This window comes from Panulirus ornatus, chromosome 66 (assembly GCF_036320965.1).
Source record: "Panulirus ornatus isolate Po-2019 chromosome 66, ASM3632096v1, whole genome shotgun sequence".
NCBI classification, from domain to species: Eukaryota; Metazoa; Arthropoda; class Malacostraca; order Decapoda; family Palinuridae; genus Panulirus; species Panulirus ornatus.
Window position 1 is genome coordinate 21,768,835 of NC_092289.1, and position 27,221 is coordinate 21,796,055.

Genomic DNA, 27,221 nt, shown 5'->3' on the forward strand with positions numbered 1-27,221 from the left:
ATAATAAAAAGATGAAGTGGTAGTTATATGATGGACAAAAGCGTAAGAGAAACTAATGATTCTAATAAGTATAGTTATTTAATAATGCACTATATATGCCTGCTTGGTTAATCTTTACAGTACAGAATCCTAGATCCTTCTAAAAAGCTGCTACCTGTACCTTTACTAATACAAAACTATTCCAACAGTTACTGTGGTCTACTATTTCCTATGATCAATACTGTTACATTTCCATGCTGAAATGTAACACTAGTAATACTGTTTACTGAACTGGTAAAATTTTCTACAGTAGTAAGAAATCTATATTTTTCATGTAATTAAGGGGAATGACACAGAAATATTAAACATAATTTATTGACGCATCATAGAATTTGAAAAGTAGAGGAAAAAAGTGATATGTGGGTTCACATCTAACCAACAATGCTATTAGCTTTTCTCAATTCCAAGAGTCCATTAACTATATCCATTGGAAGATCTCTAACTCTGTAGAATTCAGATGCATCGGCAAATCTAAGTTTAGTTAGAGGGTCAGTGTAGTTAGCCTGTAAAGAAGAAAAAAATGTGTGCATGCTTTGAGCTTTTTACATTGTTAACTACTCTACAACAGCATCATAATCAATCAATTTAACACTATCTCTCTACCTACCTACAACATAATTCAATAATACACTTCCTCAATCTTGAGTAAGTTATAGAAAAAAGTCTTCCTTAACATTTCAGTTACTGAAATAAAATATTTACTTTCTTGAGAAAACAAATTTGGAAAGAATCTGGAAGCTCTTAATTGGTAATTTGACCTGAGTACATATTGGTAGAAAAGACTATGGGAAGAAAAATCTAATTTGATGCAAAAGATACTTTACATATCTAACTGGATGGTCATTTACAAAAGGTGCACAAATCCAATGATCAGGGCAGCATGAACAGTTTCTGATGAAATATTGAGAAAGCATTGGAGGCATAAATTCTCATCTTTGTACACAGCAAGCTTAGTTTTGCCTAAGTAGAAGCACAAGTAATAGGAATCACATCTGTAAACGACGAATACAAGTACTAAAGGACATATTCAACTTTCTATGAAGGACTAGAAAAGCTGAGGTGTTCATAACCATTTAATAAACTGTCTGCAGCCATAGGCCTGGACCAGTACCTACACAGTGTTTAGACCAGCTGTGAAAGCCTGCAGACTGGAACCTAAAATGGTCTAATTAGTCAAGGAACACCAACTGTTTAGCTCCAGGCTGACCTGTAAGAGTTAAAGAACTTTGGAACCATCATAAGGATATATGTCAAGTTAGAAACAAACAGTGAGAATTCCCTACGGCTCACAATGGACAACTTCAAGATTCCAAAACAGTGTAATCAAACCCATTTGGGTCCTAATAAGACTAAAGCTTATAAACCTAATGTGAAAAAATAAGGATCTAAATGATTCTTTAACATCTTGAACAAGGATGAAATGCAACCTAAACCATAAGAAATTTTCTTATTTGATTCAGCCATATTTACAATATACACTCAAACTTTCTTTGTACCTTAACGGATGATTTGTTGTACCAAGTCAACAGGAACCAAGGCTCAGTTTTTTCTAAGTAGACAACTCGGCAAGGGCAAAAATAAGGCCCCAAACATGGTCATCCAAGATGAAAAGAAAAGGGAAGAGTATAAGAAAAAGAATATAAAGGAAATTAATCTGAGCTCCTCAGATGTTTCGAGACCTGACTCTTAAAGAGTGGTGATGTTTGAGGAGGAAGGAAGTACAAACGAAGGAGGTATCATATAGGTCAACCCTTGTGTGGCTGGTCTGCACTCAAAAACCATGGAAAGCAGTAACCAGATGCATGCAATGGTTCCAGGGGTAGTGATTGTGACACATGCATACTGCTCCCATTAGCAGTGGCTCAAATACAAACAGCAGAAGACAAAGGCAGCAACATAGCAATGAATGGATGAGGATGACTAAAGAGAAAACTGCAGGACAGTTCATAAAACAGAAAAGGCATATGCATATACTATATGCTTACCAGAAAAATAATTTTGGCAGATATACATCCTTAGCTCTTGAGATGCAGATCTATTTGATGTTTCTTGTGAGGGGTTTCCAGGGTGAAATAAAGAAAAGTGGTATGCCCAACTTGATTGAATTATACTCTTGAAATTCAACAGAATTATATGAGTGAAATATAAAAGAAGATATAAGCAAAAATTTTGTTTTGCCTTGTTTAGTAGCTAAATTACTTTTTCCCTATTCCAAGATGTGAAACAGGTCTGAATTATGACTGGAAATATATTCAGAGAGAGAAAAAGCACAAATGCTGGCGTCAGGAAGGAAAGGAACGTAAGTTGAAGTATGCAGTGTGAAAATCACTGGTATACTAATCAACATTGTGGAAACTGAGGAAAGATCATTCATGGTTGACAGGATATGAGACAGAAGTCACTTCATCAATGACTGCTGTGTTGGAAAGACCAAAATGAAAGTTATGCATACGAGATCAGGGAGAAGAAGAAAAGTGAGAGGAAGGAAATTTAGAAGGCTAAGATTTATGCTGCACCCTGTTAAATGATTTGGAAATACTGTGGATCATGAAAAAAAATTCGTGAAAATCCCTGAGAAAGGAGTCGCACAGTAGTAAATCACCAGTACGCCTTACACTGCAAAAGCCGTTTTGGTAAACAGAAAGATGAGAATGAGGTTCAAAGAGTTTAAAAAGTCAGCATTTTGGAATGTTAACAATCAAAATGCTACTGAAAATCCAATTCAAGACAGCTAAAACATGGCAAACAACTTGAGCTAGAGTTATGTTTACACCCTAACTTCACACACTTTTATGTTTTTTCGATCAGTGACATTACACATCCCATATTTATCATTAACGTACTTCTCACATAATTATAAACTTCTCTATACTTTACTGTGCGCATCATATACATACATACAAATCACATACACAGATCTATGTATGTGAATAACAAAAAATAGCCTTGTTTTTATCCAAAATATAAACACTAATAGAAGAGAAATGGTTTACCATAAAACTGACTTCAATAGTTGCCATACACATCTGGCTTCCTGCCCTGATGATATAATTCATGAAAGACTGTGATATATATTTTTTCCAGTTGTGTTGTTAAGTTGTTTGTGACATCTATGGATAAGATATGGAATAGAATAAGTAGCGAATTTAAAACATTTCTGCTAAAATCTCTACACCTCTACTGGCACATAGCAGCTGTCACCGTAGAGCAGTTTACTTGCACAATGCAGTTCAAGGATTAATGGCCATATATTCTACCTCAAGGGAGAAGTAGCTGATACAAGATTTGTGTTTGCCATAGCTGCAGTGAGCAGAAAATTAAATACCTTGATGTATAATACCTAGCTGCAGTAAATGGGTTGAAAATGGTGTCAGATCAAATGAAGACAAAATGTTTGTATCCATTATTAAGAGTGAAATCAGACAAATCAAGTCTTGAGTAACTTGACAGATCAAGATTATCAAGGTCTTTGATAATTTTGAACACCTGGACTGGATAACCTCTTGAAGATTTATTTCCCAGCTTTGTATCATCAGCGAATTTTGATATCTCGCAATGCAGCCCATTATCAATATCATTATTCTATATAAAAGAGAACCAGTCCCAAAAGTGACCCTTGTGGCACTCCACTTATTATGTCTAACTACTCTGTGGCTTGAGCATTAATCACAACTCATTGTTTATGGGAAGTCAACCAATTTCCTATCCACCGAAGTGCAACCACATCAACGCCATGTGACTTACTTTTTGTTAGTAATTTTTGATGCTGAACCTTACTGAATGCTTTTTGAAAACCTAAATGTAAATCTAAAGTATAAAAAACAAAAATAAACTGAACAAAAGAAATATGAGTATATTCTCCCTTCTATAAAAGGAGACAATATTATTGATCTAAATTTTTTCCAAGGGCTTTACATATACATATGTACATATAACTGGTAAGACTTTTTGTTATACAATTACCTTAACAAGGGTGACTGCTGTGATGTTAATGCTTAATAGTAAAGAACTGTACGAAAAGATACTTACAGGAAGTCCAGAAACATCAGAGTATTTCTTAGCAGGGGTGAAGGCAGGTGGTGCATCAATACTGCTGTCTGCAAAAGCATATTCAAATGAAAATTTTGATATCTTGGTGCAGCACATATTATAAATATGTGGATTATCATAGCAAAAATTCTTACTGATTATGGTGACCTTAGTTAATATACAATCTTCTTTCTTTGAAAAATTTGAAAAAATAGTCAAAACAAAAGTTTCATATATAAAACTATATGTAACTATGTTACTACAAGATCCTTCGTGTACCAGAACCAGCCTATATCATTAGCAATTAATAATAAACATACAAACTTGGGACACCCTACCACAAACACCATCAGGAGAAATATATCAAGATTGATAAAATAATTTGCTGTTCAATACCTAATGTCAAACTTCCTTGCCAATCTTTATAGGTCACTCAGCCCTTACCAAAGCAGATATGATACTCGGAAATAGGAAAATCTACCACATGACAGCTAGACACTGAGTGTGAACGAATGTGGCCTTTTTTTGTCTGTTTCCTGGTGCTACCTTGCTGAAGTGGAAGGGTAGTGATGCCATTTCCTGTGTGGCAGGGTAGCAACAGGAATGGACGAAGGCAAGTAAGTATGAACATGTACATGTGTACATATATATGTCTGTGTATGTGTATGTATGTATATGATGATATGTGTATGTATGTACGTATATGTGCATGTATGGGTGTTTATGTATACTTCCCACGTATTCCCTGCATGTCGTAGAAGGCGACTAAAAGGGGAGGGAGCGGGGGGCTGGAAATCCTCCCCTCTCTTTTTTTTTTCAATTTTCCAAAAGAGGGAACAGAGAAGGGGGCCAGGTGAGGATATTCCCCCAAAGGCCCAGTCCTCTGTTCTTAACGCTACCTCGCTAACGAATAGTTTGAAAAAAAAAAAAAAAAAAAAAAAAAAAAAAAAAAATATATATATATATATATATATATATATATATATATATATATATTATCCCTGGGGATAGGGGAGAAAGAATACTTCCCACGTATTCCCTGCGTGTCGTAGAAGGCGACTAAAAGGGAAGGGAGCGGGGGGCTGGAAATCCTCCCCTCTCATTTTTTTTTTTTCCAAAAGAAGGAACAGAGAAGGGGGCCAGGTGAGGATATTTCCTCAAAGGCCCAGTCCTCTGTTCTTAACGCTACCTCGCTAATGCGGGAAATGGCGAATAGTACGAAAAAAAAAAAAAAAAAAAAAAAAAATATATATATATATATATATATATATATATATATATATATATATATATATATATGTGTGTGTGTGTGTGTGTAGGTTTGCGGCAGGGGTGTGTGATGTCTCCATGGTTGTTTAATTTGTTTATGGATGGGGTTGTTAGGGAGGTGAATGCAAGAGTTTTGGAACGAGGGGCAAGTATGAAGTCTGTTGGGGATGAGAGAGCTTGGGAAGTGAGTCAGTTGTTGTTTGCTGATGATACAGCGCTGGTGGCTGATTCATGTGAGAAACTGCAAAAGCTGGTGACTGAGTTTGGTAAAGTGTGTGAAAGAAGAAAGTTAAGAGTAAATGTGAATAAGAGCAAGGTTATTAGGTACAGTAGGGTTGAGGGTCAAGTCAATTGGGAGGTGAGTTTGAATGGAGAAAAACTGGAGGAAGTGAAGTGTTTTAGATATCTGGGAGTGGATCTGGCAGCGGATGGAACCATGGAAGCGGAAGTGGATCATAGGGTGGGGGAGGGAGCGAAAATTCTGGGAGCCTTGAAGAATGTGTGGAAGTCGAGAACATTATCTCGGAAAGCAAAAATGGGTATGTTTGAAGGAATAGTGGTTCCAACAATGCTGTATGGTTGCGAGGCGTGGGCTATGGATAGAGTGGTGCGCAGGAGGATGGATGTGCTGGAAATGAGATGTTTGAGGACACTGTGTGGTGGGAGGTGGTTTGATCGAGTAAGTAACGTAAGGGTGAGAGAGATGTGTGGAAATAAAAAGAGCGTGGTTGAGAGAGCAGAAGAGGGTGTTTTGAAATGGTTTGGGCACATGGAGAGAATGAGTGAGGAAAGATTGACCAAGAGGATATATGTGTCGGAGGTGGAGGGAACGAGGAGAAGAGGGAGACCAAATTGGAGGTGGAAAGATGAAGTGAAGAAGATTTTGTGTGATCGGGGCCTGAACATGCAGGAGGGTGAAAGGAGGGCAAGGAATAGAGTGAATTGGATCGATGTGGTATACCGGGGTTGACGTGCTGTCAGTGGATTGAATCAGGGCATGTGAAGCGTCTGGGGTAAACCATGGAAAGCTGTGTAGGTATGTATATTTGCGTGTGTGGACGTATGTATATACATGTGTATGGGGGTGGGTTGGGCCATTTCTTTCGTCTGTTTCCTTGCGCTACCTCGCAAACGCGGGAGACAGCGGCAAAAAAAAAAAAAAAAAAAAAAAAAAAAAAAATTGTGTGTGTGTGTGTGTGTGTATATGAGTGGATGGGCCATTCTTCAGTAAAAATACCACAATATCAACATTGGACAAGATAACCTCACAAGCAGTGATCGCATTCCCATGATAGTCACTATATCAACCACTTCAATCATTCCTGGTACACAATAGCGAGCTACCCTGAAGGCCAAGTGGAACCTATTCTGTAGAATAATTAAAAATGATCCCCCCAATACCAACCTTGAGGGGAACTAAAATGATGAAACAGACAAGGTACTAGACAGGTACAGTAGTATGAAACCCACGAAAGTATAATTAGCTGCAATCCCCATCAACAGATACATCATACCCCCTGCCCATGCAAGAAATAATAGAAGTGAGTCAGCCCCAGGAAAAAATAAGATAGATGAAAAGCAAATCAGCACACTAACTCCACAGAAACTTCAATATCTTCAAAGCATCTGCAATCTAAGCTAAGCAAAGGATACTTTCCATGAAGGTTCAAAGAGGCCAACATAACAATGATACCAAAACTAGGAATGCTAGAAACAGACTCGAAGAATTGCTGCCCTATTTCCCTCCTTCTAGTAGAAGTCCCATGAAAACTTTTTGAAAGAATTATAAAACTTAGGTTAAGAGACGCCTTGAAAACAAGAGCCTCTATATCTATCTATCCATGAATCTACATCTGACACCCATTCCCTTTGGGAATTCCCTCATGGGTGTGACCCTGGCAAAAGAGTCTCTGTAACTGGTGAACACCAATGCTGCTTCTTAGCCTTTCGTGCCTCACTCTTAACATGTCACCGACAGAAGGCAGCTCTAGCACAGTGTTTTCAGAGGCTCTCAATGTTCCTACCAGCCACTTCTACCAAATGTGTCAACCTAATGTTCCAACCTACTACTTCTAAGCTCCTGTCTAATATTCCTATCTACTACTTCTGTCTATTGCTCCTACCTATTGGCCAAAAGGCAGGGGTAGTACACAGCACTCACCACAAAATTCTAGTCACAAAGAATGAGATGTGTGAGTTTTGTCAAGTGTTGTGTGACGGAAAATTTGTATGTTTGCGGTTGGAATGCCAACAGTCCACGTGTGGGTGAAGCAGAAAGAAAAGACTGGCACTTGAGTCAAAGGAGTGCAGCTTGACAAACAATGAAGTGCTAGCTCACTTTGCAGTTGTCACTAACCCTCTTAATACCAAGGTGGGTAGTGCCGGTAATATACCTCTTCAGTTGGTGACTTCCTAACGACTCCTACTTACTACAGCCTCTGTAACCCAATCAATATGTCATATGGCTATAAGATACAAATCTGACATTCTAAAAGCTAAAAGCTATTGTCACAGTGTAAAGAGCCCACTAGCAACTGTAATCAAGGCTGTATGGTGGAAGGTGGAGCAAATGAGCAATTAGGTTAAGTTGTCAGCTTGTGCCACTTCACCATACTACTGTTGGTCCCATCTGATGAATATTAGCCAAAGGGGATGAATCTTTGTGGATACACCCTAATTAGGGAGCAAACTGGAGTACTAATCTTCATAAAGCAATGCTTTCTCAGATGCTCATAAGGCTCTGTCAGTGGTGATAAACAGTTTCATCTACATTTTATGACTATAATATCACTTTTTAATAATCACTATAATACCTGAGACAGTTTCTAAGTAGCTGTAGCTTACAGAAATTAATGGCAAGACTACATAATGTATAATGAGCAAAACAACTTACAATGAACAGAGTCATGTGGCCAGGTATATGTCCGTTCTAGGGAAATGATCTGCTTCAAGTTTCGCCATCCTCTCTTTTTGCTACTCCGGAAGGCAGTATGCTGGTCAGTGGAGATCAAAAAGCACATATCAGTGTAATGCAAAAACTTTAGTTACAATGGGCATATAAAATGATTATCTCTTTATCTATGCATATTAATGGTTATATGTGAAGCAATAACCAACTGCTTGAAATCTAACATGGAATACCACAGCAAATATAAAATGTCAAAAGAAAAAGCTGTGCTCATATCTGTAAATAAGTAAAGGTTTATACATAAAAACTTATATGAATATGCATGCAATTATGCTTTTTTTCATACAATACACTATTTCCCGCACAAGAGAGTAGGAACAGATGCCCAAGCCTTATAGAAAAAAATCCTCCACTGGCCCCTTCCTCTGTTCCTTCTTTTAAAAACAAATACAGTAGGAGAGGAATTCCAACCCTCAACTCCCACCCCATGCAATTACCTTCTACAATATGCAGGAGATACAAGGCAGTATTCTTTATATCATATTCTGCCACAATATGGGAAAGGAGTTCTACAATAGTGGGATGCCATCAATGAATATTCTGTAGTCTTGTAAATTTTCAAGCATTTCTAAGTATCTATTGTTTCTAAAGTTAACATAATCTGTTCATTCAATATTTTGTTGAAACAAAAGATCTTTATGTCATCCTAACTTGTTTCTTGCTTAGTGTGCACACCCTCTTATGGCTATATATATTTTCACATTAGAAAGAAGAGTAATGCCTAACTTATCAAATTGATTCACAGTCTTCAAGGTCACAATATTGTCTCCAGAACATCATGTTTTTGCTAAATGGAGAGCATCTTACTAAACAAGTTCCTATATCTGACAGAAACAACTTTTTAACCAATGCTTTTGGATTGGTTGACTGTTACCAACTGTCTTTCTCATGATGAAATTAAAAGGAGAAATCTGTTGAGTGGCATGAAGCAGTTGTTAAACCATTGAAGTAATACTATATCAATTAGTGAGTTTGGGTACAAGAAAAATACTGAAGTGGTCTGGAAGTTACCTTCAAGACAGGAAAGCATCTCACATCATATGCCTCATTAAATATGCCTGATAGTATACTGCTGGATTAATGTAACTCCTGGCAGCAGAGGAGTATAAGTTTAAGAGAGCATATCAAATGTAAAAATGTTTCAACTGGTTGAGTAATGTATATAATTCTGTTTACAAAATTATGTTCTAAATAATAGAAATAACATACTCAGGAGAGATCTTTTTCAAATGTACATTGTATGCAAGGATGGCCAAAAAAAAGAGTTAAGTGTGTCTTGTTCTTTTATACAATATGTGTGCAATAATGACTCAAAACTAAAGTGGTTATTCATCAAACTAAAACTCTGGTATTTTCCTTGATTATAATGGTTATCATTTACATAAAAATTATCTTCCATAAGTTTCCCATAAATCTAACAGACTAAAATGAAGGGTAAAGCAATATGAAGGAAAATGGGGGATTCAAGTACTGAACATAAACCATACAACTAAACTTATGTTATACAGTAGTCTGTTTTTCAATATCAATAAATACAATGGAAACAAACACAACCTAATCTCATCTAAATTGGTGTTATTGCTGTAATGAAAATGAAGATGTTTTCTGTCCAAACTTGGATAATAGTGTATCCTATTTCCCAAAACATTATCAAAGGATACTGTAAAACTTGAGCCTGATGAACATGATTACACATTTTCCATAAGCTTCAAAATCTTTCTTAAAAGTGTCACAGGATAACTATCAAAGATAACATCTATCTTACAATTAAAAATCACTAAACTGAATAGATAGTGGTATAAAAGAAGAATATTCATTAAACTCATATCATCCAAAGGTGTATTCTGAATGGAATTTGTAAAAAAGTACCCAAAGTAATTTGCACTCCTTTTTACTATCCAATAAAAATGAAAAACTTCTAAGTGGGCAGGGCGTTGAAGATGAAAGAAAATGTGGTATTATATGATGTAAAACAATGTATATGATTTATAGAAATTTACAAACCCTACAAAAACTTTCCCTAAGGGTGATATTTACCGTATTTTCAATGTTATTTTAGGAATAGGTCATACACTTGGTGTAGCCATATGTACTCATGTAGGCATCAAAAGTAAGATTTTTTAATCATCTTATATAAAAGGCATAAACACAATTTAATTAACTGTTTCACAAGTCAAAAGAGGCTAAAATAAATGCATTACGAGAATAATTCTTTGTAATTTTGGATGAAAGCAATGAAAACAGCCTTATTCTTAACCCTTTGGACATGCTCTTTGAATGCGATCAAATAAATTTCCAGTATTATCTAAGCCAGTATTTAACTTCTACCTACAGTGGCAGAAAAATATTTCCACAGTATGGTGTTCAATGATAACCATCTAGCCAACTGGTGCACGGGGAAAAAAATTGGAACGGGTGTAAAGACACCCAGACTGTCATTATAATATGCACAGAAATTGCCCTTATCTTTATCATCTTTTCTGTACATTTTCAGATAATATGACATTTTTGTGATGGAAGAACTGTTTACATCACCTTTCATGTGGCACAGTACAGCAATAGTACACTAATAACGTAAAATACTGATTTTTACGTCATGACCAACCCTTAAAGGAAAGTTCCCTTGAGGACTGGTGCGCTATTAATAAAATATTATCCCATCAGAAGTATGACACAACTGATGACAGTCCACCAACCCATCAGAAATATGACGCCCGGTAACACGTTACCCACCCATCAGAAGTAAGCCATTCAATGACATGTTCTATGGCTCTCTGTCCTACCTGGAACTCGGGGTTTTTGAACACTGGAGCTTTCTTTTCCTCCTTCTCTTCAACTACGTCTTCTGTCGTAACCATTTCATAAACTGTGGACCAAAACTAATTACTGGTTTGAAAACTCTGTTCGGAAGGTTTGTTTACCCTGTTATTTCAACCGTAAAATTCAATAGCGGAAAATAAACTGTTGCAAAAGAGTTTAATATGAAAATATCATTCGCCAAACAAAACCTTTGGAAATCATATTTTTTGAAATGGAAACGTTATGTCTTTAAGAATTATATGTATAAAGACACTGTTTTCACTAGAGGTTACTTCCCCCGGTCAGCCTGCAACTAGACGCAAGCAATAAGTAGTTCAATCTGAGGTTATTATTATTGTGTTTGTTGCCGTCTTGTTAACTATTTATGACATTTTTATCGTTATTTATACCTCACAGTTAAACCTCGCAACTTATGTCTTATAAGATACGTGAACCGAAGGTTTAACATCACTGTTATTGTTTTAATGTTGCTGTGCTTGCACGAAAATGACGACATTTGTCAAGGTATTAATAGCTATATTCAGTTTCTCAAGACATATATTATCCACTTTGGTACTTTTAAATAGACAAAAACAGAAATGCTTATGATAGTTATTCATATGTTCAGTGAAAAAATTATACTTGAATAGTGTACTTTACCATGTAATTGATGCCTAAACTACAAATAAATTAAAGCTAGAGTCAATAAACTCGAGTTAGACACATAAATAATCCGCCAGGCCTGTTCAAAGTCAGTTACCTGTAAGTGCAGATATACTTTAGTGGTGGGGCAAAATACCAATGATCATATAAGTAATTCATGCAAGTTAAAAGTGTTCCGTCTATAGCTATCACGTTCAAGTATTTTTTTGTTTTTTGGTAAGGTTGTGGGAATTTAGATTGTGAAGTATCATTAATAATTTTTTGTAATGTTTACTGTCTTTCGAGAGACAAGCAGGTGGTATTTTTTTCATATTGTTTCTTGCGACAAGTATGGGTTACAAATATCAGGGAAAATGAATAGTTAATGTACAAATAGGGCAAAATTTTTTAGAAATCAATAAAACTTGTGAAAACCATGAATAAATTCCCCAAACATATAACATCAACATTGTTTTCATGTTGTTTTGGAAAAAATGGATTATAATGGGCTCATGTTGATATCTAGTTGCTTGAACTGTTCATCAATTGCAGTTACATTCAAAGATAAACCAGCGACTTTTAGTTCATATTCTTACCTTATTACAGGAAGGAGTGGGTGGTATTGTATCACTTTAGCTTTGCATCACTATTAGTTTTGTACATTACTTGTGTTGTGCATTAGCATAGTTGGGTTTATAGAATAAAATAAAAGTAGCAGAGCATGATTTACAGCATTTATGAATATTTCTGTTGGACAATATTAACCCACTGCCTGTGGCTGTTCTAAATATTTTGAGTGTCTTTACTATGGCTTTTCCAATAATTTTAGAAGTTTTGCCACCCCCTGCATCAGCGAGGTAGCACCAGAAAAACAGACAAAAAAGGGCAGATTCCTTCACACTCAGTCTCTAGCTGTCATATGTAATGGATTGAAACCACAGCTCCCAATCCACATCCAGGTTCCAGAGACCTTTACATGGTTTACCCCAGACATTTCACATGCCCTGGTTCAATCCATTGACAGCACGTTGACCCCAGTATACCACATCATTCCAATTCACTTTATTCCTTGGCTGCTTCTCACCCTCTTGAATGTTCAGGCCCCAATTGCTTACTATCTTTTTCGCTCCATCCTCCCTCCTCCAATTTGGTCTCCTGCTTCTCCTTGTTCCCTACAACTCTGGCATATATATCCTCTTTGTCAACCTTTCCTCACTTATGCTCTCCATATGTCCAGACCATTTCAACATCCACTATTCTGCTCTCTTAACCACACATCTCTTTTACCCTTTCATTACTTACTCGATCAAACCACCTTCCACCACATCCTCACACATTTCATTTCCAGCTCATCCACCCTTCTCTGTACAACTCTATCTATAGCCCATGCCTTGCAACCATATAATATTGATGTAATTTCATTTCCCTCAAACATACCCAATTTTGCTCTTCGAGACAACATTCTTTCCCTCCAAACTTTCTTCATTGCTTCTAGAACTTTCGCTTCCACCCTCACCCTATGACTCACCTCAGCTTCCATGGTTCCATTCGCTGCAAAATCCTCTCCTAGATATCTAAACCACTTCGCTTCCTCCAATTTTTCTCCATTCAGACTTACATCCCATATATATATATACATATGGGAGCGGGGGGCTGGAAATCCTTCCCTCTCATTTTTAATTTTCCGAAAGAAGGAACAGAGAAGGGGGCCAGGTGAGGATTTCCTTCAAAGGCTCAGTCCTCTTTTCTTAAAGCTACCTCATTAACGTGGGAAATGGTGAATAGTATGAAAAAATATATATATATATACACACACATATATATATATATATATATATATATATATATATATATATATATATATATATATATATATATATATATAATATATATTTTTTTTTTCTTTTTTTTTTTGTCGCTGTCTCCCGCGTTTGCGAGGTAGCGCAAGGAAACAGACTCATTCTCTCCATGTGCCCAAACCATTTCAAAACACCATCTTCTGCACTCTGCACTCTGCACGCTCTTTTTATTTCCACACATCTCTCTTACCCTTACGTTACTTACTCGATCAAACCACCTCACACCACACATTGTCCTCAAACATCTCATTTCCAGCACATCCACCCCCCTGCGCACAACTCTATCCATAGCCCACGCCTCACAACCATACAACATTGTTGGAACCACTATTCCTTCAAACATACCCATTTTTGCTTTCCGAGAAAATGTTCTCGACTTCCACACATTCTTCAAGGCTCCCAGGATTTTGGCCCCCTCCCCCACCCTATGATCCACTTCCGCTTCCATGGTTCCATCCGCTGCCAGATCCACTCCCAGATATCTAAAACACTTTACTTCCTCCAGTTTTTCTCCATTCAAACTTACCTCCCAATTGACTTGACCCTCAACCCTACTGTACCTAATAACCTTGCTCTTATTCACATTTACTCTTAACTTTCTTCTTTCACACACTTTACCAAACTCAGTCACCAGCTTCTGCAGTTTCTCACATGAATCAGCCACCAGTGCTGTATCATCAGCGAACAACAACTGACTCACTTCCCAAGCTCTCTCATCCACAACAGACTTCATACTTGCCCCTCTTTCCAAAACTCTTGCATTCACCTCCCTAACAACCCCATCCATAAACAAATTAAACAGCCATGGAGACATCACACACCCCTGCCGCAAACCTACATTCACTGAGAACCAATCACTTTCCTCTCTTCCTACACGTACACATGCCTTACATCCTCGATAAAAACTTTTCACTGCTTCTAACAACTTTCCTCCCACACCATATATTCTTAATACCTTCCACAGAGCATCTCTATCAACTCTATCATATGCCTTCTCCAGATCCATAAATGCTACATACAAATCCATTTGCTTTTCTAAGTATTTCTCACATACATTCTTCAAAGCAAACACCTGATCCACACATCCTCTACCACTTCTGAAACCACACTGCTCTTCCCCAATCTGATACTCTGTACATGCCTTCACCCTCTCAATCAATACCCTCCCATATAATTTACCAGGAATACTCAACAAACTTATATATATATATATATATATATATATATATATATATATATATATATATATATATATATATGATTGGTTCTCAGTGAATGTAGGTTTGCGGCAGGGGTGTGTGATGTCTCCATGGTTGTTTAATTTGTTTATGGATGGGGTTGTTAGGGAGGTGAATGCAAGAGTTTTGGAAAGAGGGGCAAGTATGAAGTCTGTTGTGGATGAGAGAGCTTGGGAAGTGAATCAGTTGTTGTTTGCTGATGATACAGCACTGGTGGCTGATTCATGTGAGAAACTGTAGAAGCTGGTGACTGTGTTTGGTAAAGTGTGTGAAAGAAGAAAGTTAAGAGTAAATGTGAATAAGAGCAAGGTTAAGTACAGTGGGGTTGAGGGTCAAGTCAACTGGGAGGTAAGTTTGAATGGAGAAAAACTGGAGGAAGTAAAGTGTTTTAGATATCTGGGAGTGGATCTGGCAGTGGATGGAACCATGGAAGCGGAAGTGAATCATAGGGTGGGGGAGGGGGCCAAAATCCTGGGAGCCTTGAAGAATGTATGGAAGTCGAGAACATTATCTCGGAAAGCAAAAATGGGTATGTTTGAAGGAATAGTGGTTCCAACAATGTTGTATGGTTGCGAGGCGTGGGCTATGGATAGAGTTGTGCACAGGAGGGTGGATGTGCTGGAAATGAGATGTTTGAGGACACTGTGTGGTGTGAGGTGGTTTGATCGAGTAAGTAATGTAAGGGTAAGAGAGATGTGTGGAAATAAAAAGAGTGTGGTTGAGAGAGCAGAAGAGGGTGTTTTGAAATGGTTTGGGCACATGGAGAGAATGAGTGAGGAAAGATTGACCAAGAGGATATATGTGTTGGAGGTGGAGGGAACGAGGAGAAGTGGGAGATCAAATTGGAGGTGGAAAGATGGAGTGAAAAAGATTTTGAGTGATCGGGGCCTGAACATGCAGGAGGGTGAAAGGCGGGCAAGGAATGGAGTGAATTGGATCGATGTGGTATACCAGGGTTGACATGCTGTCAGTGGATTGAATCAGGGCATGTGAAGCGTCTGGGGTAAACCATGGAAAGTTGTGTGGGGCCTGGATGTAGAAAGGGAGCTGTGGTTTCGGGCATTATTGCATGACAGCTAGAGATTGAGTGTGAACTAATGGGGCCTTTGTTGTCTTTTCCTAGCGCTACCTCGCACACATGAGGGGGGAGCGGGATGGTATTCCATGTGTGGCGAGGTGGCGATGGGAATGAATAAAGGCAGACAGTGTGAATTGTGTGCATGGGTATATATGTATGTGTCTGTGTGTGTATATATATGTGTACATTGAGATGTATAGGTATGTATATTTGCGTGTGTGGACGTGTATGTATATACATGTGTATGGGGGTGGGTTGGGCCATTTCTTTCGTCTGTTTCCTTGCGCTACCTCGCAAACGCGGGAGACCGACAAAGCAAAATCAATAAATAAATACATATCAACATATGCACATTTACATACACAGACGTATACATATATATACATGTACATATTCATATTTGCTTTCCTTCAGCCATTCCTGTTGCCATCCCGTCCCAAAGGCAACAGCATCGCTACCCCCTGCTTCAGTGAGGTAGTGCCAGGAAAACAGACAAAAAAAGGCCATATTCATTCACATTCAGTCTCTAGATGTCATGTGTAATGAACTGAAACCACAACTCCCTATATGTGGTAACACAGGAAAGTGAACAAGTGTGAAAAAACATACGCAGTTTTATGATTGTAAATGATATATCACGAGTAGAATAATGAACATTGCACACTGAAAGATAAATGCTGTAGATCAAGCTCTCTAACATTCATGTAATTCTCTGAATGCTATACTGCTTTTACTATACAAAATGACTCAGTATCCTATGGTAATTTTAGGGGTACTGACAACAAAAATTCTTCCAGCACCTTCCTAACTACAGAAGAAACGTTTCCTTTTTCGAGTTCCACATGTATGATATGTCAGCTAGATATATAAAAAGGCAGGAAACATCAGCACATCAGATGTTGGTTACTGTTCTCTAGAGCATGAATTGATTTTGGCTGCTGTTTTGAGGTTTATATTGCAGACTGAAATATAATGCTCCAGATCAAGATCTTGAACTTTTACTTAATTCTCTGGATGCTATACTGCTTTTGCAGTACGAAATTAAATCAGTATCCAAAGCTAATGTTAGTGCATAACTAAATTGTTAAATTTTGTATGAAGCTTCGGAAAAGTTTTCCAATATATAAATCTTGTTCTGTAGCAAGAAAACCCATTTTTGAAAAAAATATCTTCAGCACCCTTTACATGGTAAAAGTGTATTTTAATGGAGCAACTTCATTAACTTTCATATGCTTATGAAGATTAAAATATTTGACATGTACAAGAATGTTTTGAGAGTCATTTTGTATTTTGCAGCACACAACAGTTTCCTACCTTGTAACAATACATAACTCAAAAATGGGTATGCCTTTGAAGATAAGGAACATAATGATAATGTTAAGATGGAAGTAAAAAAATGGGCTTACTTGACATACCTGAATTATGATTTACTTCATTTTCACTGTTAAATCATATTGCAAAAAAACCTTGTCAATATTAACTGCTTTTGTCCAGTAGGTGCAGCTGTAGTAATACTGGTACATAAAGAGGCACTTTTTTTAGTGTGTTCCCATCTGAATTTTCAGTTTTATTTTTAAGTACGTGTAACATTACATTTGTTGATCATGATTTAAGTATCCATATAGAATAAAAAGAAATGAGAATAATGTTATGAACTTTCAGAGGAGAATGCACAATAAAGTGTCTGTTAGTGCACTTGTTTTACTGTGTTCACATCTAGTGGATTAATGCAAATATCAGTATAATAAGTGATATATTCTTTACAAGATATTGAAAGTAATGTTAAGTGGATATCAGTTTTGCTTTATAATTAACTGCACATTTTTATTCATGTTCATAGGCTGCCACTGTTATTTTTTTGTCACAGGATAGGGGAGGCACTCCAAATTAGAGCCAACCAGAGAATATTCTGATAGGCCCAGTAGTGTAGTTGATGCTTCAGGAGAGTATAGAGTCAGATCTTGCACTTCACCTTTTGTAGAGCTGGTCACAGAAGTACTTGGAGAATCATTAAATCTTAGCTCAAGCCGGTATTAGACATTGGGCTTAGTGAATGGGTTGAATCCCCATACCTAGGTGTGTAGAGTGCTCTGATGCTTTCCTAAACAGTTTCTGAAATTTCATGTGCTTCATTTAATTAGCTAAACTTAGCATTTCATAACAAACGATGGACCATGGCAGCACACGAATGCCAGGGTAGTATCCAAAGAAATGAGTGCTGAATGCCATAAACACAAGCATTGTCACATTGAGCACTAATACCCTTGCAAGTGCCAGATTTGAGGAGTTGTCGAAGTTTGGAATGCTGAACTTGAGAAGTTATAATGTATATGCATAGCTCCATTATTTTAAAAGGTTATTGCCCATATTTCTTTGTAATGCTCTCAATATACCATATACAATCTTTCTCACTTTTTCATTTTTTCCAGAAATTTTGTAGTTTTTACTGCCAGTGCTTGTTATTTACTCATATGTATGTCCATTCTATACATTGATTCTCTTGATTAATCAGGGTTATACACCAATGTCACTCTGTCACATGATTCCTTCAGCAGAGGGTCTCAGTTCAGCTGAATTAATTTGATTGCTTCAGCAGAGGGTCTGTTAGGCAGAATTTATTCACAGTGGTATGTTTAGACTTCCCTGTCATTTTGTACTTAAACACTCTCATATTCCATAAAACTCAGTTGATTACAAAAAAAATTGAATTGTCATATATTTCACCATATTTTTAAACCCTTTATTCTTGTTCACTGGCTCTGGCTAGTTGGTAACACTTCATTAGGCATCACTTTAATTTTTAAGTCAGAAAGTTTAGAGAAAAGGGGAGGTTTTCTGTATGGATGTACCCTCTGCCAAATGTGTCACTTCATTTTAATCAGCATTGTACTGTTGCTCAACGGGTTTTAGTTTCTGTGATAGCTCTCATTTTTTTCAATGGTTTTTACAGTTTCTGTGATAACTTCTTTTGTTTTAAATCTCAAAAAATATTGAATTTTGAGCATTTATCACTTAGATTATGCTTGACATCTATAAATCTGCCTTTATCCCTTTTCTCCACTTTCAGATAGCACTGCACCAGCTGTTTAGGGGAGGAAAGTAAAAACTTAAGTTTTTAAAGAAAAATCATTAATTTTATGGCCACAAAACGACATGTTGCATTTACGTGGGGAAAATCAGTAGCTGAGAGTATCAAAATGTCGTCCTTGGAATTTGAGCAGAATGGTAAGAAGGAAGATGATAGCTCTAAATTTGAAATATTGAATGTTAGTGAGGATCTTGGAACTGAAGTAAAAGATCGAGAGGAACAAGATGGTGGATACTTTGATGCTATGATGGAGCATAATACTGAGGAAAGTGCTGAATCTATAGATTCATTCATGAAAAAGACGGAGAAAAGTGGAGAAGGCTTGGAATCTGAAATAAGACTTGCAGAAAAGAATGATTCTGTAGAAGGTACCAATGTGTATGGTTCAGAGGAAGATAGTAGCTACAACATAAATGAAGAAATAGAGAAAGAGTCTAGAGTTATGGATTGTGAGGCAGCAGATATAGCACTCAATGATGTAAGTATGGGATTAAGTTTGCATGATACTAGTGAAGGGGAGGGGGATGATATGATGGTTAATGAACAAATGGAAGGAGATGATATACTCTCAGACAAAGTAATAGATGATGGAATGGCAAGTGATCAAGAAAATGATGTGATAAAGAGTAAAGATGATGATCTGATTCCAAGTGACGAAGAAGACTATGTGATTGCACATCAGGGAAGTGAAGGTAGTGAACTGTTGACAGATGATATGATTGCTACAGAAGGTGGGGATGATGTGATGATTGGTGAGGGAGGCAGAGATAGTAGAGTGGTACATCAGGAAGATGGGGTAAATGACTTAATGGAAGGTGAGGGAACACATTTGGAATCGGTGATTTCAGGGGGAGGTGAAAGCACAGGGTCATTGCTAGATACAGAATATGTTGAAAGGAAAAAAGACATAACGTTTGTAAAACTTAGTGATATCCAGATCAAGGTTGATGTGGTTGAAAAGGCAGGTGAAACAGCAGTGGTCTCAGGGGAAAGTAGGGACCTAGAGTCATTGTCTGACCCTGAATATTTAGACAAAAAACAGAATGATAGAAAGGAAGATACTGCACTTGGAAAAACTAGCCCTGTTCATATAAAAGTTGACATGCTTGACAAAACTCACACGAAACATTCAGTTGCTGAAGACAACATGACCAAAAGCAGTGATCAAAAAATAGAATGTATTGGAGAAAGTAAGGAAAATGCAGAAATATTAAAAAGTGAAGCAGAAAAGACTGATTTAATGAATGAAGAGATTAAAGGAAAAGCAGCTACAAGAGATGGGTGTGACAATGATAACTCAGAATTTCAAGATATATTAACATCAGAAGAGCTGAAATATAATGAAAAATGTGTTGAAAGTGAAAACAGTGTAGATATCAGAGAACCATTAAACAAGACAATAGCAACCACACTAGATACCACCATATGTGACGGTGGAGATAATGTAGAAGATGAAGCAAATGAAAGTAAAGTGAATGACAGACTAAATGAGCAGTTGAATAATGTTGAGAGTGAAAATGAAGTCAGAAAACACAAAGCAAAGAATGATGAAGACGTGAGAACAGATAGAGATGCAGAAGAGAGGGAAATTTTTGGGACTAAGGATAACTTAATAGAAGCTGTTAAAGACAGTAGGAATGTAGCGAAAGTAGATGATGACACGGCACAAACAGAAGTTGTAAAAAAGGAGGATGAAAAAGTTAGAGTAATGAAGAGAAATCAGCACAAAGAAAGTGATCAGTATATAGATTTGGATGAAAGTTTGAAAAAGGCATCAAGGACTCAAATTTTTGTTGGTAAGGAAGCTGAAACTGATGGAACTGTACATGAAATGAATGATACCCATGAATTAGCTTCTGCAGGTCAGCAGCCTGCAAGTGGTCCCTTGATTAAGAAAACAGTGTCAAATGTAGAAAGGGTTAAAAGAAAGATTGAGGAAATTCTTGAGAAATCAAAAGCTGAGGAGGATGAATTTATTGAAGAAATTCAACAAATGAAAAAAGAAAAGACAGACATACTTCACAAAATTTCCTCAGAAATGAAAAAGTTGAAATCTCTCTTGGTAAATGAGAAGCAAGAAGAACAGAAATGACAGTAATTTAGATAGTAAAAAATTTTGAAGTGGGACATTAGTATAATTTTGATTAAAAAGTAGAATAAATTTTCAATGTTACAAATGTTCTGAAATCTTGAAAAATGAGTTTATAAACTTTTACAGAAAATATGATGCATGTCTGTAATTAGAACAACATGTAAACTCATGCCTTACTCTGTACAATAGTGAAAAATTAATGTTTTTTCTTTAAGATTTATAACTATTATTATATAATTTGCTGAAATGAAAAGTTGATACAATGATTTTGAGGTTTGCATTACTTACATAAGACTTCTTATACAAAATATTTTTATGAGCAGTTCACTAGTGAATATCCAATATGGAAAGTGCTTTTTATAATTAGGTAAGGTTAGAAGTTTTAAGTACAGAATATGTTTGGTTTGAGGGTTGTGTACAAAAAAGTTGGGTAATGTGTATTTTGATAAAAATGTAAATAAATATATGCATTGTAAAACTTTTCACATTGAGTGATTACTTCACAACAAATGAATACATTATCCTGTTTGCAATTTGTTTTTGCTTACAATAATTTTTATTATTATTTGCAGGGTTTTTGTAGGTGGTAAGAAAGATGGATGTATTAAGGAGGAAGGATTTATATGGGATGAGGCTGTATCAAAAAGATTTTGTCAAAAAATAAAAAGGAAAAGTGAGAATGATCTGTTCTGTTGATTGAAATTACTGAAATTTTTCATGGTGTTATATGGCAAACTGTAACTTATAAGCAGAGTAATGGTTAAGCTTTCACAAATAGTTATGGATTGTATGGGGAAACTAAAGCAAGAAATAATCAAAAGGAAGAATAAACGACTACTTTCAAGCAAGAGTTAAACAAGAATGTAAATTCAAATTGAGGTTTGTGTGGATTGTGCTCTTTTGCTTCTTGTTTCATAAGCACTGTAATAATGTAGTGAATAATGGGACTACTATAATTATATCTTTGACATTAATTACTTAATTGTACATAAAGGGTTTGGAAGTGAAATTCATCTGCAGGTTATTACAGGAGTAGCTGACACTGCAGGCATTGATGGATGTTGAAATGGCATAGTAAAGATGAAATAGTGTAAATCCAGTCAAAACTAATCTGAAAAGAATGAATTTCAGAGTCAGATTTTGGATGTTGGGTAGAAGAATCTTGTGTCAGGAAGTGAGAATGAAATTTTTACCTTTTTAAAAGGTAGTAAAAGAGGAGAATTATTACCTAAAAAGGTCATGAAGGAAGAGGAGCATCTGGTAGCTTAGAAGAAAAGGGCAGGTTGCAATAGTTCAAAGAATTGAACCTAAAGAAAATATAAATATTTACAGAAGACATGGTCTATAGAGGAATATTGGTTATTAAAATGTAGGCATTGAAAATGAACAGGATGTCCCAGAAAAGTCGTGTTTAAGTTTAGATAACTTTTCTAACTTTCAAGCAAATCATATAGGATCTTCTTGGGCTTTTAAAGCAATCTCCTGACAGTAGATCCTTATTAATTCTACCCCAGATGATGATGTTTATGTGCACCCTATGCTAATATAATATGTAGGAAAATTCTGAGTCTTGCCATTTCGGAAGGCAATATGGATGGAAGAGAACCAATATCAACAAAAGAACAGATGAAGAAAACTTGGAAACTTTAAGTTTTGTGAATAGCCCATCTTCTTGAAGAAAGAGGCATTACATTGGCAGGAACCCAAAAAGTGTTGGTAGCCTTAGGTCAAACAAATACAACAATCTGAAGTTATTCAGCTTATGGTTGCTCCTTCAATTGACATGTCACACAAATTTTGGGGGGTTTAGGCAAAAAGTGCCTTTTTTATCTCAGAAGGTGAGCTATTCACAAAACTTCCAAAAATCTCTTGTCTGCCTGTTGATTTGTCTCATGTATTTTTTTTTTTTTTTTTTTACATTAGCTGAGATGGCACAGGCAACTGAATACCCAAATCAAAGCCATCTCAGTATTACCTTCTTCTATTAACTTTCTGTACCAGTTATGTACTTGTAACTGCCCCAGGACCAATTTTTTGGTGTTAGAACCCTTCTGAAGGCTCCTACAGAATCTTTTGAAGAGAGTAATTCTAAGAAGAGACTCTACTCTGTATGAAACAGCCTCAATAACAGTGACTTTCCACTTGCACTGTAACCTTGAGCAAGCAGAGTCCAATAACGAAAATCAGAGGTGACTCTTTATTATAATAATTCCCATACAGTCGAGCAGGAAGAATCCGGTAACAAGAATCAGAGGTGACTCATAATCATTCTCATTTGGTTGCATACCTAACTTTAACATCGTAAATGATGAAGAAAAAACTATGTAAATTGAATGAAAATTAAAAGTTATCTGAGTTAATGCACTGGACAACATTTCTGGGACAGTGTGTGTATCCTGAAAATGCTTGTGTACAAGGGACACCAAAAAAAGTGAGGGACTGTATTGGTGAGATGTATAAGTATGGTGAATATGTTTAGAAGTAATCAGTCTATAGTGGAAACTTTACAATGGCCATCCAGTACAAAGTGGAAGGTGGCTTTTACAGTTGCAGTGTAGTAGTGAGGTGTAAAGTTTCTTCAATGGTTTTAATAAGTGTTGCACACATATGCTATATATGATAAGTGCAAATTTTTGACTGATCTTATTTTTTGCACAGCTGAGTGGTTGTAACTTAGCTGAACTTTAAACAAGTAAATTTTTACTACTAATATAAATCACTTGTACTGTATTCAATATTAAGTGTAGAGAGTATATATGTGAAAAGTGTATTGTATTCAAACAATAAAGAGAATACTGTAATATATTTAAATCACAATGAAATTGTTATAGATAGTTATTACATCAGTACTAAATACTGTAACTAGGTTAGAATTTTCATTCCCTGGCAAGATACAAAATTCATGTTTTAATTTTAATATGTAGGTCTTCCTCCACAGGAAGGAAACTTTTTATATATATATATATATATATATATATATATATATATATATATATATATATATATATAACATTTCCAACAATCAGCACCTTATCCCTATTTTAGAGAAAATGTGTTTGACACTGACTCATAAGAGTCAAGTCAAATGCATTTTCACTAAAACAGGGCCTTTGACCTGACATGAAAGGGTCAGGTCTAAGGCCACTGGTGTCCAGGGTGAAGATGAGCGTGTGGTGAAGATGGCCTTTGACCCGACCTTCATGGTTCAAGGCAGAGGCTGTTTTAGGTCAAAACCTGATATAGTGAGGATGCATTTGACCTAATCCTTATGGATAAAGGCAAGCACATCTGTCCTATACCATCATTGACCTTTGACCTGACTCAAAAGGCCAGTAATGTTGACAGTGTAAAGAAGTTAGGGTCAGGTCAAAGGCCAGTGGTGCTGAGGGTAAATTGAACAGAGATTTGACCTGACTTGTGTAGATCAGGTCAGAGGCCATTGGTGTTGAGTGTGTAATAAAGATGGCCTTCGACCTGAGTTATAGAATGTAGTGAAGATGGCCTTTGACCTGACTTATAAGGGTGTAGTGAAGATAAAGGTATAGTGAAGAGGGTTTAACAAAGATTGACTTTGATCTGACCCTAAAGGTATTAGTGAAGATGACCTCTAACCTAACCAGTAAAGGCCAGGTCAAAGGTTGTTTAATTAAATTAGATTTATTGAGAGTGTACTGAAGATGAGTTTGTTGTTATCTTTCTCTACGGTGATCATGATGGTGAGCGAGTGTGGAGGGAGGCACTGCATTTGTTTGTGAATGTTGGCATTTATAGATTATGTTGTAACATTATTGAAAGTATGCAGAAAAAAAAAACTATAAGAGAAGCATTTCATAAAGTCATATAGTGAACATTCTAAGTGACGTGTTAAAAAAAGGTATGTACTTGAGTTGTTTTTTCAAGCTTTTGGGCCAGTGTTTTGATAGAATGGGACCTCCTGACAACATACCTGTCAAAATTTGGTAAAGACTTTAAGTGACTGGCCGTGGAATAATTAGGAAATGAAGATGCACTCTCTGAGATATGTAAGGTTTAGAGCCATTATGTAAACACCATGATCTTCTTTCTTTAAAGAATTTTTTCTGACAACTGTAATGATTCCATAATTGGCCTATGAACAATCCAGATAGCTTTAGTAATTTGATAGATATGAAGCTGAAGGCCATCATGTAAATAACACTGATCTCGATGACATCAGCATATCTGTGCTAGAAGTGAGCTAGTACTTCATACTTGGCCCTCATATAATCTGGTAATGCTGAAAACAGCTAAGTTGTTACATAAACACTGAACATTATCCTTTTTGAGTTAAAATGAAGAATTATCTCTAGAATAAAATTTCTAGCATCACAGTTATGGCATCAAACTATTTTTTAAATTGAAAAGCACTTGCATCATGGTAAACAATATTTTCACACAAAATCTCTTGCATCCATACCTGTTTCCAGTTGCTGAAAGTGTATCCATGATTGATATGGGAGGTTCAATGAGAACTTGGGCATGCCTTTCTCTGTTGTGTTGCAATATATTTAACAATTTTTTTCTCTTGCAGTGTCTTCTTTATTTAGCACATCATGGAAAGCATAAATATTCATCAATTTATATAATTTAACTTCAGCACCGTGTCTTCCTTTGGCAACTCTTGGCTTTAATGTTAATTTGAGTAGAGTTCATCTTTATTATTGTGTCCAGCTTCATCATTTGTTGGTATTTTAGGATTTATTAATTCCTTTATGTACCTGATTGAGACAAAATGCTGTTCAGCTTTTCTATTAGTCTTGTAAAATAAAGAATCATTATTAAGCATCTTTTTATTTTCAACAGACAATAAGTATATATTCCATTGCACTGCGTTTTGTAAGGGGTTAGTAAATTATCTCAGTAACAATGGCACTGACTAGCAAGAAAAGAAGGATATGGTTTTTTATATCAAAAACCTAAAGAGCTCAGGGATGTGCTTTGAAAATAAAGGCTGCACAACAGCCAGCTAGCATTTGAAAGGTAAACGAGAATACATGGAACAGAGAAATTCTAGGTCAAAAAGGAACTAATCAGGCTGAGAGACTTGGAGGCAGTAGATAATGCAATATACTGAATGATAAGTTCAAAAAGTACTCATTGTGGAAGATGCTTACAACCTCAACATCAATGAAATGGGATAATGACTTGAAAAGACATAAGTAAGCTATTAAAGGTTATTAATTCATGCAAGGCACAAGGCCCTGATGAAGTCCATCATGTTTAAGAAAGTATAGAGACACTGACAGACCAAAGGAAATATTGTTAAAAAACTTTTGTGAATGGTTGTAGTGCTTGTGGAGTGTAAGAGAGCATATTTCATACCTATTTACTTTTGAAAGGTATTTGGAAACTGCACTGAATTACTGACCAATACCTGACAAGTATTTATATTCTATTTACTATAATTTGTCGCTGTCTCCAGTGTTAGCGAGGTAGCGCAAGGAAACAGACAAAAGAATGGCCCAACCCACCAACATATACATGTATATACATACATGTCCACACACGCACATATACATACCTATACATTTCAACGTATGCATATATATACATACACAGACATATACATATATACACATGTACATAATTCATACTTGCTGCCTTTATTCACTCCTGTTGCCACTCCGCCACACCTGAAATGACACCCCCCCTCCCCCTACACGTGCACGAGGTAATGCTAGGAAAGGACAACAAAGGCCACATTTGTTCACACTCAGTCTCTAGCTGTCATGTACAATGCACCGAAACCACAGCTCCTTTTCCACATCCAGGCCCCACAAAACTTTCCATGGTTTACCCCAGACGTTTCACATGCCCTGGTTCAATCCACTGACAGCATGTCGACCCCGGTATACCACATCATTCCAATTCACTCTTTTCCTTGCACGCCTTTCACTCTCCTGCATGTTCAGGTCCCGATCACTCAAAATCTTTTTCACTCCATCCTTCCTCCAATTTGGTCTCCCACTTCTCCTCATTCCCTCCACCTCTGATACATATATCCTCTTTGTCAATCTTTCCTCACTCATTCTCTCCACGTGACCAAACCATTTCAATACACTCTCTTCTGCTCTCTCAACCACACTCTTTTTATTACCACAC

At 36.5% G+C, this 27,221-nt stretch overlaps 2 protein-coding genes across 3 annotated transcripts; one reads left to right on the plus strand and one right to left on the minus strand.

Annotated features, from left to right (window-relative positions):
• Positions 1–338: 338 nt before the first annotated feature.
• Positions 339–11,315, minus strand: LOC139746848 (INO80 complex subunit C). The gene is made up of 4 exons (XM_071658462.1): positions 11,089–11,315; positions 8,231–8,330; positions 4,069–4,136; positions 339–542 (listed from the first exon to the last, which is right to left on the minus strand). Exons 1-4 carry the CDS (start codon positions 11,161–11,163, stop codon positions 411–413), a joined length of 375 nt encoding a protein of 124 aa, XP_071514563.1. The 5' UTR covers positions 11,164–11,315; the 3' UTR covers positions 339–410.
• A 48-nt stretch (positions 11,316–11,363) lies between these two features.
• Positions 11,364–25,901, plus strand: LOC139746841 (uncharacterized). Of its 2 annotated transcripts, none has more exons than XM_071658437.1 (2): positions 11,364–11,449; positions 18,989–25,901. In XM_071658437.1, exon 2 carries the CDS (start codon positions 19,059–19,061, stop codon positions 21,099–21,101), a length of 2,043 nt encoding a protein of 680 aa, XP_071514538.1. In that variant the 5' UTR covers positions 11,364–11,449; positions 18,989–19,058; the 3' UTR covers positions 21,102–25,901. The 2 variants fall into 2 exon arrangements, with proteins under 2 accessions (XP_071514538.1, XP_071514539.1); XM_071658438.1 differs by having other exon boundaries at positions 11,421–11,629.
• Positions 25,902–27,221: the final 1,320 nt, after the last annotated feature.

Coding starts and splice junctions, on each gene's coding strand:
- LOC139746848 (XM_071658462.1), bottom strand. CDS start 11,163: ATGGTTACGACAGAAGACGTAGTTGAAGAGAAGGAGGAAAAGAAAGCT. Junction 4,137..8,230: donor GCCACATGACTCTGTTCATT/GTAAGTTGTTTT, acceptor ATGCTTTTGCAG/ACAGCAGTATTGATGCACCA. Junction 543..4,068: donor CTGATGTTTCTGGACTTCCT/GTAAGTATCTTT, acceptor TCTTCTTTACAG/GCTAACTACACTGACCCTCT.
- LOC139746841 (XM_071658437.1), top strand. CDS start 19,059: ATGGCCACAAAACGACATGTTGCATTTACGTGGGGAAAATCAGTAGCT.